General features: G+C 52.2%; 1 protein-coding gene across 4 annotated transcripts in view; it reads left to right on the top strand.

Annotated features, from left to right (window-relative positions):
• The first annotated feature begins 10,440 nt into the window (after window positions 1–10,440).
• The window catches only part of RXYLT1 (ribitol xylosyltransferase 1), a 177,432-nt gene continuing 172,815 nt past the window's right edge, over window positions 10,441–15,057 (top strand). The window contains exon 1 of one of the 4 annotated variants that reach the window (XM_068132465.2): window positions 10,441–10,643. In XM_068132465.2, coding sequence (XP_067988566.1) covers window positions 10,484–10,643 — 160 coding nt within the window. In that variant the 5' untranslated portion in view covers window positions 10,441–10,483. Of the gene's footprint in view, window positions 10,644–12,110; window positions 12,214–15,057 lie in introns of those variants that run through there. The other 3 variants (XM_068132466.1, XM_068132468.1, XM_068132467.2) reach the window with 3 other exon arrangements.

Genomic DNA, 15,057 nt, shown 5'->3' with positions numbered 1-15,057 from the left:
TGCGAATGTGTCTGGCCGGCGTGCGCGTGCAAAACGCGCATTGGCAGGAACTAGGCCTCGCTGCGCCCGTTCGCGCTGTAGCGTTCGCACCAGGCCTCGTCACGTCGCAGCGGCAAGTCGCGAGTCGTTTCCGCCTGCAAAACTTGGCACGTTCCCCGGTGGCGTCTCTGATCGCTTCGTCTCTCCACCAAAGTCCGATCCCAACAGGCAGAGGAATATGTCGGCGTGAAGGGCAATAGGCAAGAGCCAGAGCCAGAGAGATCGAGGAGAGAGAAAATGTCGGATGCACTCCCTTTTTATAATCTCCCCTTGGCCAATCAGCTGGCTCCTGGCCTCTGGGCTTCAGCTGCGTGCCGATTGGCCCTCCCTGCCATTTGTGTGATCTCCCCATCAAACCCCTCGACCAATCCGTCGCGAGGTGGGCATGGCCTCAGCCGGCCTGAACAATGTTTTATCGCCATGTTGGCGCAATGCGTGGGCGCTTCCTGCCTGCACTTCCGGTGAGTTTTATTGTGGGGGGTGGGGGGGGGGGGTAATTTAATTGGTATGTGTGGTGCTATTGGGCCTGCCTCGCGTCTATTGGTGTCGTGCCATAAGGGACAATGGATAAATCACAAGCTCTCACACACAGGGGAATTAGCATAATCCCTATGATAATTAGCACAAGACCATCCTCGTATGACCTAAAAAATTTACAAGCTTAAACACACACACACACACACACACACACACAGTTACATATACAGTAACACACACACACACATAGTAACATATACATTATACAGTAACATACCCATACACAGTAACAAACATACAGAGTAACATATATAGTAACACACAGAGTAACACACACTAACATAGAGTAACACACAGTAACACACACTCACACACACACACACACACACAGTAACATTATACAGTAACACACTCACACAGTTACATAAAGAGTAACACACACAGTAACATATACAGTAACACACTGCTTGGAGCCTCACCGATGGAAAGTCATTCCTGTCTCTCTTTGACTGCGTTCGTCACGATTTGTACACCCGTAGGCAGCACACGACGGCATTTTGCCTGAAGTACAATATTTTTTCAGCATTTCAATCAGTATTAATTCAGGATATTGTAAGACCAATGAAAGCAAACAGATCAGCGACAGCTTTGCACTTAGATTCGTTCATACATTTAGTGTGTATTGGGGGAACCAGTATGGCCGCCAGGACACTTCTGGTGGTGTCAAAATAGACACGTGATTCAGCGTTGAGCCTAGGGTTGCCACTCGTCCCGTATTGGAGAATAAAATGCAGTGTCCCATATCGAGTCAATACGGGACGCGATTTGTCCCGTATTTTCATGCACATCATACTTTCATAACACACTAGGTCTTCACAATGGTTAGAATGACATGATAGTTAATAAAACCAAAACCGTTTCGCAAGACATAGCATAGATGTTCCCAATCAAAATTTGCGGAAGAGAATGGCAGGCAAGTTCAGTGTCGACGTCACCGTTGCCCTAGTTACGGAGACTCAGACACGCGTTTTTTAAATGTCTGCCAGTGCCAGTGCAACAAGTGCCCCAGTGAAACGCAAGAGGCTGTCAAAGTACAGATCTGAATGGCAGACGGAATACGAGTGGGTCAGTCTATCAGTGGCAACGAGTACAAGGCAAATTGCATGGTTTGCCGTCGAGCTTTTTTGATCGCCCATGGTGGACTGTCTGACGTGAAGCAGCATGCAGCAGGTGATAACCATGTCCGAGCAGCATGCAGCAGGTGATAACCATGTCCGAGCAGCATGCAGCAGGTGATAACCATGTCCGAGCAGCATGCAGCAGGTGATAACCATGTCCGAGCAGCATGCAGCAGGTGATAACCATGTCCGAGCAGCACGCAGCAGGTGATAACCATGTCCGAGCAGCACGCAGCAGGTGATAACCATGTCAGAGCAGCAGGTGATAACCATGTCCGAGCAGCACGCAGCAGGTGATAACCATGTCAGAGCAGAGAAAGAGCAGAAGACACGGAGTGGAATCGCTCAATTCATTTTACCTCAGACATCCCCTGAGGCAGATATGGTATGTTGTTGTTTCGGCTAATTTATGTACTGTTCTGATTATATATTTGATTGAATGATTTCCTGAATATTATAATAGTGAAAAATGAATAGCCTGGCATAATTTTTACATCTCATTCTCCTCTTCCCCCCCCCCCCCAACCCCCCATCCTCACTCCCCTGCCCCATCCTCATTGGTAGTGCAATTCTTCACACCTGAAACTGGTGTGGTGAATAAAATGGTTGACTTCATGGAGAATTCCAATGAATCAGCAGAAGGAATCATGCATTGCATACTGCACTCTCTCGAAACACTTGGGCTGTCATTAGGTCAAGTTTCAGCTTTCAGCGCTGACAACGCGAGTGTGAACTACGGGATCCACAACTCAGACTACACCATATTAAAGAAAAGCCAAAACAACCTGCTTCAGGGTAACTGCCATGCCCATATTTTGCATAACTGTTACGGATTCGTAACTTTCGTTATTGGGGTTTTCACCCACTTGACATGTTTCTGATATTATGTATTATTATTATTCTCAAAAGGTTTATTATTCAGGAACAGCTATCCAAAGTTAAAAAGGTTAACGTAAAATGATACAGGAAACCGAACCGGAGGAAAAAGGAGGCAGAGGAAGAAGCGGCTCGAGCAAAGTCGGAGAAGACGCATGACGTCAGCGCTCCGTAACGAGCAAGGTCTACCGACAGTCGCGAGGGAATTTTGAGTTCCTTGAAAGGACATCCGGCGATAGGAAGTATCGCTGGAGGCGGAGAAATCTGCGTAGTCAGATTTGGGCGCTGTGATTCCGATGAATCCTCGCCTCGTCGCATTGGCTCAAGCAGGAGCCGTCGGCCATTTTGAACCCCGCGCTTCGGATACCAACGAAGGTTTTGCCTCGCGTCATCTTCACACCAACATCCTACCGTCTGTCGGGGATGTGTGTGTGCGACCGCTTTGTCTCCAATTACGTTGCGGGTTGCTGAGTGAGCGGTGAAGTTGCGCCTCTGGAGGGCGCCCTTGTACAGTTTGGCGGGGCGATCTCCAAGGCCAACTATACGCGCTTCGGATATCGACTGGAGAGCGAGATTCGGGCTTCGACCGGATTTCGTTCTATCGACCGCTGGAGCGAATCACATTCGCCTTGGGAAAAGTTATAGAGACATTGAGGAGTGTCCTTTCACTCGCTGGCAGCGCAGTGAGTTAGCTGACTTTATATAAGATATATATAGAGTGCACTCTTAATGGCCATCTGTTATACCGTTATTCCTGTGTGTGATTTCTAATACAATTTTGTTCATTTATAATCATTGGTGTGGTTTCACTATTGATTTTCAACACAGGGTAACATAGTCTTTCTGCCGGGGCTCCTCTCGGGGTTCGGAGGTTACCGAGACCATGAGATTGTAGAGGACTCCGTAACAATAACACAGTCAAGCATGCGCTAGACAACTTGAGCATTGATGTTGAGAATGTGGTTCTGAAAGTCTATAGCCACTTCTCTATATCAGCCAAAATAAGAGAGGCACTGAAGGAGTTTTGCGAGTTCTGTGAGATAGAGTTCAGAGAAGTCCTGTGGCATGTCACAACAAGATGGCTTTCCCTCAATCCAGCCATCTCTCGACTCATGCAAAACTGGTCCGCACTGAAGTCCTACTTCATCAGCCTTGGGGATGAGTGCCCCAGGCAAATCAGCACTGTGTTGAAGCTCAGCCCTGATTCTGGAGTACAGGAGGATGATGGTGATGTGGAGGTTTACCTTCTCTTCTGTAATAACATTCTCTCCCTCTTCGCAGATGTTGTTAAGAAGCTTGAGGCCAATGCTACCACCTGTCTAGAGCTCTATCCCATCATGCATTCCTTTAGAGCCAAACTCACACAGAGGTGAGATGACCAGTTCTATGGATACCTCACAAGAGTGAAGCTGCAGCATCTCTCTCCAGTTGATGCAGGCAAGGCAAGGGAGGAATTCACTGCGTTCATTGACACTGCCCTAAGGTACATTGAAAAATGGTTTGACTTTTCCGACAGCAACTGGCTTCGCTGTCTTACGCCTCTATCTCTCCATGATGGCAAGCTTACCTTCAGTGACCTTGAAAAGGTTTGTGAAAATCTCAGCCTCATTACCAGCCTGAACATGGATGAACCGTACAATGAGTGCACTACAGCAAGCAGCCTTGTGGAGAAGCTCCAGGAGGGCGATCAATGGAAGACCACCAACGTGGCTGCCAAGTGGATGGCTGTATTTCAGGCAGCTGATCTCCCAAATATGCTGACAGTCATTTCCTACCTACTGAGCATACCAGCCTCAACAGGGTTTGTGGAGAGAATATTCTCCAGCATGGCCAACAAATGGAGTGACGTCCGGAACAGATGCTCTGTGGAGCTCATGAAGAGTGAGCTACTGGTCTCACTCAACTTCGACCTGTCCTGTGCTGAGTTCCACACTGTAATTTTGAAGGACAAGCGATTGCTTCAGGCTGCAAGGAGCGACAAAAAGTTCACATGGAAGAGAAAAGAGAGAGAGAGAGAAAAGAGAGAGAGAGAGAAAAGAGAGAGAGAGAGAAAAGCGAGAGAGAGAGAAAGAGAAAAGAGAGAAAGAGAGAAAGAGAGAAAGAGAGAGAGAGAGAGAGAGAGAGAGAGAGAGAGAGAGAGAGAGAGATGGGAAGGGGGGGGGGGGGGCAGGGGTGTTCAGACCACTGAGGTGCTATACTGTAAATATTTAAATATTTATATGTAAATATTTTAGGCCTGTTCAATCGGCTAAATTAAAGTTCTTTAAATTTTACACCAAATGGGTAGTTGGTCTATTAATGGCAACACTTGTGCTGTGCCTACTTTTGTTTAGTTCAACTGATTGAAATATAAATCTGTAAATTACAATAGTAAGTTGTTTTGTCAGTCAATTAATTGATGTGGTGTTGAGAGGAGTGGTCCAATTGTATGACCATGCATTGTGGCCCTTCGGGGTCAGGATGCATGTGTTTGAATGACCATGTGCTTCAGCCTTGGGGTTGAGGTGCATGTGTAATGTTATTGGGACAGTGTGGGAGCTGTGCTCGCACGATAAAATCGGACAAAATGGACGATGCCTGGAATTAGGTTTCTCTGAGCTATTTATTCCCAGCTCACTCAAACGAACTCCAAAGCACTGAATCAGCCCATCGAACGGGCGGCAATATATATCAGAAACTCAACACACAAAAGCCACGCCTCTCAGGCGGGGCGTGGTATGCAAATAGATAAGCCACGCCTCTCAACGGGGCGTGGTATGCAAGGCAAGCGTTCGCCCGGTAAAGGCAATTCTCAGCACGCCCGGGCGAGTCCGGACACGTGACCGCTCGCCGGTTGCGTCATCGGCCGGTGCAGGGTAATTGTGTCATGCTACCGGTAACCACAACACGCGCCCCCCCAGAATTAACATGCACCGGGAGAGTCAGTTTGAGGGGGGTCTTGATGACCCGGCCGAAACGACCCCTGACGATTCGTGTGGGGGTGGTAGGTGGCGGGGCGGTGGATGGTCCGGCGGGGGGCCTGGTTGACGGGGGACGGCCCCAACGTGGAGGAAGGGCCAACCGTGGAGGTTGGTCGAGGTCCAAATGGGCCGGCTTGAGGCGGTCCACGGAGATGCGGTCCGCCTTGCCGCCGATGTCGATGGTGAACGACTTGTCGTCCCTCTTCAGGACCCGGAAAGGTCCATCGTACGGCGGCCGGAGCGGTCCCCGGTGTGCGTCGTGCCGGATAAAAACGTACTCCGCAGTGCGAAGTGCTGGGGGGACGTGGGGTTGGGGGCAGCCGTGGTGGGACGTGGGCACGGGGGCAAATCTCCTGGCGGCCTCCTGGAGGACTGGGCGTTGGCGAGCCGCGGACCAGGGGCCGGTGGCGTCAGGGATGAATTCGCCCGGCATGCGCAGTGGCTGGCCGTAGACCAGCTCGGCGGTGGAAGCCTGGAGGTCCTCTTTAGGGGCCGTTCGGAGGCCCAATGGGACCCACGGGAGCCTGTCGGCCCAACCGTCGTCCTGGAGGCTGGCCCTGAGAGCAGCCTATATCGAGCGGTGGAACCGCTCACACAAGCCGTTGGCTTGGGGGTGGTAGGCCGTGGTGCGGTGAAGCTTGACCCCCAAGGCCTGGGCGACCGCGCCCCAAAGCTCGGAGGTGAATTGCGGGCCTCTGTCGGAGGAGATGTCCGAGGGGGCGCCGAAACAGGCAATCCAGGTGCCAATGAAGGCCTGCGCCATGTCGGCGGATGTTGTTGATGCCAGCGGGATGGCATCCGGCCACCTGGTGGTCCTGTCCACCATTGTGAGGAGGTGGGTGAAGCCCCGCGAGGAGGGAAGGGTTCCCACCAGGTCCACATTGATGTAGTCGAAGCGCCGCGCGGGCACGTCGAATGGTGCCAACGGGGCCTGGGTTGTGCCGGTGGACGTTCGCGGGCTGGCAGGCGACACAGGCATTGGCCCAGTCGCGGACGTCTTTACGGAGCCCGTGCCAGACTAATTTCGCTGCCACGAGCTTCTGCGACGCTTTCCGGCCTGGGTGGGAAAGCCGTGGAGGGCGTCAAAAATGTGCCGCCGCCATCCGGTGGGCACGATGGGGCGAGGTTGGCCCAGGGAGACGTCGCACAGGAGAACTGTGCCTGTGTCCTTGAAGGGGACATCGGCCAACCGCAGGCCTGTGTCCGCTGTCCGGAGGGCTTGCACCGTGGGGTCGGCGTTCTGGTCGGCCACCATGCGGGCGAAGTCCACACCCAGGTGGACGGCGTTCGCGCCGGACCGGGAGAGGCAATCGGCCACAGCGGTGTCCTTGCCCGCCACGTGCCGGATGTCCGTTGTAAATTCGGACACGGCGGAGAGGTGGCGCTGCTCGCGGGCCGACCACGGCTCCGTAACCTTGGCCATGGCGAAGACCAGGGGTTTGTGGTCCACAAACGCCGCGAACGGGCGGCCCTCCAAAAGATGGCGGAAGTGGCGAACAGCCAGGTAAAGGCCGAGGAGCTCGCGGTCGAAAGCGCTATACTTGCGCTCGTTAGGGCGAAGCTGCCGGCTGAAGAAGGCCAGCAGTTGCCACGCTCCGTTCACCCACTGTTCATGCACGGCGCCCACTGCGTAGTCGGAAGTGTCCGTGGTGATGGCGATGGGTGCGTCGAGCGCCGGGTGCGCCAGCATGGTCGCGTTGGCGAGGGCCAGCTTAGCGCCCGTGAACGCCGCATCCATCTCTGTGGTCCAGGCGACGATGTGCTTGGCCGGCTTGCCCCGGAGGGCTTCGTACAGGGGGCGCATGAGTTGGGCGGCGCGAGGCACGAACCGGTGGTAGAAATTTACCATCCCCAAAAATTCCTGTAGGGCCTTGATGGAGCGAGGGCGCGGGAAACTTGTGACTGCCTCCACCTTGGTAGGCAGCGGGACGGCCCCACGCTTCGTGATGCGGTGCCCCAGGAAGTCGACGGCCGTTACACCAAACTGGCATTTCACCGGGTTGATGATGAGGCCATGCTGGCCGAGGCGCTCAAAAAGCGTGCGCAGGTGGACGAGGTGCTCCGCCCGGGAAGTGCTGGCGATGAGAATGTCATCCAGGTAGATGAACAGAAAGGTGAGATCACGCAGCACACTGTCCATCAGCCGCTGGAAGGCCTGGGCCGCGTTCTTAAGGCCGAACGGCATTCGGAGGAACTCGAAGAGGCCAAAAGGTGTAATTACAGCCATCTTCGGAACGTCGGCCGGCCGGACAGGTACCTGGTGGTAGCCCCGAATGAGGTCGACCTTGGAGAAGATCACCCGCCCCGCCAAACGGGCGGAAAAGTCCTGTATGTGTGGTGTCGGGTACCGGTCGGGGGTGGTGGCGTCGTTGAGGCGGCGGTAATCGCCGCATGGTCGCCATCCGCCACCCGGTTTGGGCACGATGTGCAGGGGCGAGGCCCACGCACTATTCGAGCGCCGCACAATTCCCAATCGCTCCAGCGCGTCGAATTCCGCCTTCGCTATGGCGAGTTTGGCCGGGTCGAGGCGGCGAGCCCTGGCGTAGAGCGGTGGACCTGTGGTCGGGATGTGGTGTTCGACGCCGTTCTTGACGGCGACGGCCGAAAACGTCGGCTGCGTGAGGGCGGGAAACTCGGCGAGTAGGCGGGTGAAATCGTCCACGGCCGGGAGCGCACAGGCTAGCTTGGTCGGAGCGGAGCCGCTCAATGAGCAAGCGAGTGAGCTGAAGGTCTCCGCATTGATGAGCCGACGCTGTTTGACGTCGACCAAAAGCCCATGCGCGCAAAGAAAATCTGCACCCAGCAAGGCCATGGGCACGTCCGCTGTGATGAAGTCCCACCTGAAGCGCTGGCCCCCGAAGCAGAATGCGACGCTGCGCGAACCGAAGGTGCGGATGGAGGTACCGTTTGCGGCAACCAAAGCGGGGCCGCAAAGCGCGGCCTGTTTGTCCTCCACTGAGGCGGGTATCACGCTCAGCTGAGCGCCGGTGTCACACAAAAAACGCCGCCCGAACTCTGTGTCCGTGATAAACAGAAGGCTGCCTGAATGGCCGACGCTCATGGCAGGCAGCGAGCGAGCGAGCCTGGTCGTTTCCCGACCCGCCGAAAGTGCACGGTGGGCGGCACGTTCTGGCCTTCTGCCTGAACCTGGCGTGGTAATAGCCATGGTCCGCTCTGGTGGAGGCTCCGGCGGTCGCGTCGGGTTCGGTCGCCGGGGCGTCACGGTGGCCGCTGCCGCCAGTGGCGCTGACTCGGGCGGTGGAGGCGCCGATCGTGGCGCGGGCATTGCCTCGGTCAGCCCAGGGTCCCAGGCGGCCGCTCCGACGTGTCGCCTGGCCGAGCAAAATTTATCGGCCTCCTTGGCCAGGGCGCGAGGGTCCGTGATGGGTGAATTAGCCAAAGCTAACCGTACCTGCCCGGGTAGCCGCTGGAGGAACAGCTCGCGGAAGAGGAAGTCCGGGCTGTGGTCACCGAGAAGAGCAAGCATGTGGTCCATGCTTTCGGACGGACGGGCCTCGCCCAGCTCCGGGAGGTCGAGTAGTTGTCGTGCGCGTTCGGTCTCCGCGAGTCCAAACGCACCGAGGAGTAGGTTTTTGAGCGCGCCGTATTTGTCGGCGTCCGGCGGGTGCTGTAGGAAGCTCAGAACCGGGAAACGGAGGAGGCGTTGAGCGCGGAGACCACGTGGTGGTAGCGCGTCGTGTCCTCCGTAATGTTCCGCAGGGCGAATTGAGAATCCGCTTGAGCAAACCAAACGGCCGCGTGAGATTCCCAAAAGCCTGCGAGCTTCAAAGCTACAGCTGACTCCATCGCCGTGTTTGTAGAAAGGGGTTACCAATTGTGGGAGCTGTGCTCGCACGATAAAATCGGACAAAATGGACGACGCCAGGAATTAGGTTTCTCTGAGCTATTTATTTCCAGCTCACTCAAACGAACTCCAAAGACCAAAGCACTGAATCAGCCCATCGAACGGGCGGCAATATATATCAGAAACTCAACTCAACACACAAAAGTCACGCCTCTCAGGCGGGGCGTGGTATACAAATAGATAAGCCACGCCTCTCAACGGGGCGTGGTATGAAAGGCAAGCGTTCGCCCGGTAAAGGCAATTCTCAACACGCCCGGGCCGCCCGGCCGCCCGGGCGAGTCCGGACACGTGACCGTTCGCCGGTTGCGTCATCGGCCGGTGCAGGGTAATTGTATCATGCTACCGGTAACCGCTACAACAGCCTTGATAGACGGTGTGCCTTGGCCATGGGGTCAAGGTGCACGTCCAAGGCTGTTCAAATGTTTGATTTAAAAAAAAACATTTTTTCATCGTAAAAAAGGCAGGCCTTCGAGCGGGCCCTAAAAGCCCAATCTAAAAGGTGGGGGGCCGGGGCGGTGGGGTGCCCCTTATTTTTCCAGATTGAAGGTGGCAACCCTAGTTGAGCCTCCAATCCAGTTACTAGAGATCAGTGGTGGCAACCGACGGTGTTCTCCTTCCTTCCGTGTAAGTGCTGCTTTATAGGATGAAGATCACTGCACTGCCGCGTAATTCTGCGAGTGGTGTAAGGTTCCTGAAAAATTGGCACACATCGAATACATCTGGTCACGTGTACCGGATACTCTGGGCCGATTAAGCCAAAAGCACCATCGACTACAAATCACCACGGTATTTATGGTCGTGGCGTATATAGAGCCTCGCATCTCTGAAAACGACATTAATGCTAAAAGAAGAAGAATAATTAATATTATTTACATGTCGTTTCACATTACATTTTTTTGTGAAACTATCCAATTTAATGACGTCAGATTATTGGAAGGACAATAATTAATCGTTGAATTCGCTACTGTAGCGAAAAAAAGCTTCGCACAACCTATCTAACATTGCTGTAATAAATATAAATTGAAATACACTTATTAGATATTTTATTCCGCTGAGGATCCGTTGACCCTAAAACAACAGGTGTTACCATGGCGAGCCTTTCCGGGAAGATGCGCTTCACACGCAGGTGCTGCTGCCACGTGATGTTTGTGCTTTATTGCGGATTTTCCTTCTACGCGGCGTACGTGTTCTACATTCGAGGGTTCAGGCACAAGCAAAGTATAAATCCTGCACTAAATAAGAATGGAGGTACAGTGTTTACTGTAAGAGCATCATGTGCTGATATTTATGTGCTTTGATGAACTATATATCTTATTACTATTAGTATTACCAACCCATCGACACCACCCCCCCAACAACCCCTGACCTCATCAACCCCTGACCTCATAAACACCACCCCATCAACCCCTGACCTCATAAACACCACCCCATCAACCCCTGACCTCATCAACACCACCCCATCAACCCCTGACCTAATCAACACCACCCCATCAACCCCTGACCTCATCAACACCACCCCATCAACCCCTGACCTCATCAACACCACCCCATCAACCCTTGACCTCATCAACACCTGACCTCAACACTACCCCATCAACACTACCCCATCAACACCACCCCATCAACCCCTGACCTCATCAACACCACCCCATCAACCCTTGACCTCATCAACACCTGACCTCAACACTACCCCATCAACACTACCCCATCAACACCACCCCATCAACAAACCCCTGACCGCATCAACACCACCCCATAATCAACACCACCCCTAACCTCATCAACACCTGACCTCAACATTACCCCATCAACACCACCACATCAATCCCTGACCTCATCAACACCTGACCTCCAACACTACCCCATCAACACCACCACATCAATCCCTGACCTCATCAACACCTGACCTCAACACTACCCCATCAACACCACCACATCAACTCCTGACCTCCAACACCACCCCATCATCACCACCCCATCAACACCACCCCATCAACCCCTGACCTCATCAACCCCTGACCTCATCAACACCTGACCTCAACACTACCCCATCAACACCACCCCATCAACACCTGACCTCATCAACACCCCCCATCAACCCCTGACCTCATCAATACAACCCCATCAACCTCTGACTTCATCAACACAAACCCATAAGCACCACCCAATCAACACCACCTCATCAACACCACTCCATCAACCCCTGACCACATCAACACAAACCCATAAACACCACCCCATCAACACAACCCCATCAACACCTGACCTCATCAGCCCCTGACCTCATCAACACCTCCCCATCAGCCCCTGACCTCATCAACACCACCCCATCAACACCACCCCATCATTACTGCCCCATTAACCCCTGACCTCATCAACACATCCCCATCAACCCCTGACCTCAACCCCACCCCCTCAAGAATACCCCATCAACACTACCACATCAACACTACCCCATCAACACCACCCCATCAACTCCTGACCTCATCAACACCACTCCATCAACCTCTGACCTCATCAATACAACCCCATCAACCTCTGACTTCATAAACACAACCCCATCAACACCACCCCATCAACACAACCCCATCAACACCACCCCATCAACACCTGACCTCATCAGACCCTGACCTCATCAACACCATCCCATCAACACCACCCCATCAACACCACCCCATCAACCCCACCCACCCCACCCCATGAACACCACCCCTCAGCACTACCCCATCAACACTACCACATCAACACAACCCCATCAACTCCTGACCTCATCAACATTTATAGCAAAGTATAAATCCTGCGCTAAATAAGAATGGAGGTACAGTGTTTACTGTACTAGCATCCCGTGCTGATATTTATGTGCTTTGATAATAATAATAATAATAATTCAATTATTTTGTATAGCGCTTTTCATGAAGCCCAAAGGCGCTTTGACAGAGTGCAAAACATAATGCATAACAAAACATGAAAACAACAATTGCAAAAAGACGAATCAATAGGGAAATATTTAAAGCAAAAGGAGGGAGAAGGACAAGTGATAGTCAGGGGTTAAATGCTGTTTATTTATTTATTTTTATTTTTTTATTTTTTTGGTATACAAGATCGAGGCTCGTGAAAGAGCGAACATTTATCACACAGAAAGACAAACCGACAAACCGACACATAACCGACAAATCGACACATAAAACAAATAACATCGGGAGCGGTAGACAAGATGGGGAGAGAGGGGGAAGGACACAAACACAACATTTGAGAGCAGGAACCGAGAGACATGGAGACATCGAGAGATCTGTGGGAGGGAGAGGGCTTTGGGGGGGAGGCATGGGAAAGGGGGTGGGAGAGGCATAAAACATATGGACACTGCCAGGACTACCAGGAAAGAAGTTGGAATTACAAACAAGGTGGATCTGGGGTGAATTAGTGGGGGTAGAAAAGATCAAGGTTTTGGATGGGGGAAGATAAGAGATGGTGGTGAACAGCTGTTTTAAAGACCTGGAGGGAGGAGTGGGATTGAAGGGAGTGTGGGAGTTTGTTCCAGAGGCGGGAGAAAAGAGGAATGAAGGAGTGAAGGTGAGCAGAGAGCCGAGATTTCGGCAGTTTAACCATCAGAGGCTTGCTGGCAGATCTTGTGCGACCTGTAGGAATATTTGGGGGACAGAGCACAGAGAGAGCTGGGGGAGCAAGGCCGGAGAGGAGTCGGTAGAAGACAGAAAGACCACCTACCTGCCTGCGGTGAGTGAGTGAAAGGCCCTCAGAGATAGCTTCATCGCGGGAGATTCCAATGATTCTGAAAGCTTTGGTTTCAACAGCGTGAAGCTGAGCTAGGTGTGAGGCAGGAGCACCAGCCCATAGGGGAGAACAGTAATCCATTGAGCTGCGGATGAAAGCCTTGTATGTGGTGAGGAGCTCAGGTGTGCCTAGGAAGGACTTCGCACGACGGAGGATGCCCAGTCGGCGACTGGCTTTGCAGGCCAGCTTGGAAATGTGGTTTTCCCAAGAAAGATCATGGCAGATAGTGAGACCCAAAAGCTTGAGGTTTTGTTATGCATTATGTTTTGCACTCTGTCAAAGCGCCTTTGGGCTTCATGAAAAGCGCTATACAAAATAAATGAATTATTATTATTATTATTATCAAAGCACATAAATATCAGCACAGGATGCGAGTACAGTAAACACTGTACCACCATTCTTATTTAGCGCAGGCTGTGGGTTGAATGTTGAATGCAGTGCTGAACAGGTGGGTCTTGAGTGATGTTTTGAATGTGGTGAGTGAGGAGGAGTCTCTGATGGTGTGAGGTAGTGAGTTCCAGAGGGTGGGAGCAGCGATGGAGAAGGCCCTGTCCCTGTTGAACTATATATCCTATTACCAACCCATCGACACCACCCTCCATCAACCTCTGACCTCATCAACCCCTGACCTCATCAACACCACCCCATCAACCCCTGACCTCATTAAACCCTGACCTCATCAAACCCTGACCTCATCAACCCCTGACCTCATCAACACCTCCCCATCAACCCCTGACCTCAACAACAACCCATCATCACCACCCCATCAACCCCTGACCTCATCAACAACAACACATCATCACCACCCCATCAACCCCTAACCTCATCAGCCCCTGACCTCATCAACATCTCCCCATCAGCCCCTGACCTCATCAACATCTCCCCATCAGCCCCATGACCTCATCAACACCACCCCATCAACCCCTGACCTCATCAACACCTGACCTCAACACTACCCCATCAACACCACCCCATCAACCCCTGACCTCATCAACACTTGACGTCAACACTACCCCATCAACACCACTCCATCAACACCACCCCGTCAACCCCTGACCTCATCAACACCACCCCATCAACACCACCCCATCAACACCACCCCATCAACACCACCCCATCAACACCACCCCATCAACACCACCCCATCAACATCACCACATCAACACCACCATATCAACACCACCACATCAACCCCTGACTTCATCAACACCTGACCTCAACACCACCACATCAACCCCTGATATCCATGAGGTTGGAGATTCAAAAGTAGTCAAAAGCAAAAGCCAATCATTGTTTACCCCTGGCAGCACAGTTTGTTTGTATACAGACGAATTATGAGGATGATGCCTTGTTTACTTGTCTAGGCTGAACTTTGCAGTTGTGCTCTGAAGGTAGTTCGTTCACCTTGGCGTGAACAAATGGCAGCTTCGTACGTCTGTATTGCTGTTCCCATCCACCAGGTGGCAGGAGTCATCATCTGAATTGTTGATGCCCCTCTCCCTCCTTTGCCCCTTTCTTGTCTTTCAGGCACACCCTTTCCTCCCCAGTGACACCCACGTTATTGCTTCCTCATTATTCTTCCTTTTGTCACACTTGCCACCTCCATTTTACCAAATGTACCCATCACCTGTTTTCCACACGTAACAGAGATTTCTCGATAAACTTTGATATATATATATATACATACAGGGTGAGTCAAAAGGAGCGCCTGATTTCTGTTTATATATATATATATATTTCTGTCAGTTGATTGTTTGTTTGCCATTTGTATTACAGTGTACAAGAAGGTAGAAATAAATGAATGACATATTTATCTAACCATTTATTCGGGGGAAATTATTAACAACATGACATCCCAGAAAGAATCTGACAG

The sequence above is a fragment of the Myxine glutinosa genome, chromosome 12, assembly GCF_964187855.1.
Source record: "Myxine glutinosa chromosome 12, kmMyxGlut1.1, whole genome shotgun sequence".
Classification (NCBI taxonomy): domain Eukaryota; kingdom Metazoa; phylum Chordata; class Myxini; order Myxiniformes; family Myxinidae; genus Myxine; species Myxine glutinosa.
The sequence above is the reverse complement of the archived record's forward strand: the minus strand, read 5'-3'. Positions and strand labels throughout refer to the sequence as shown.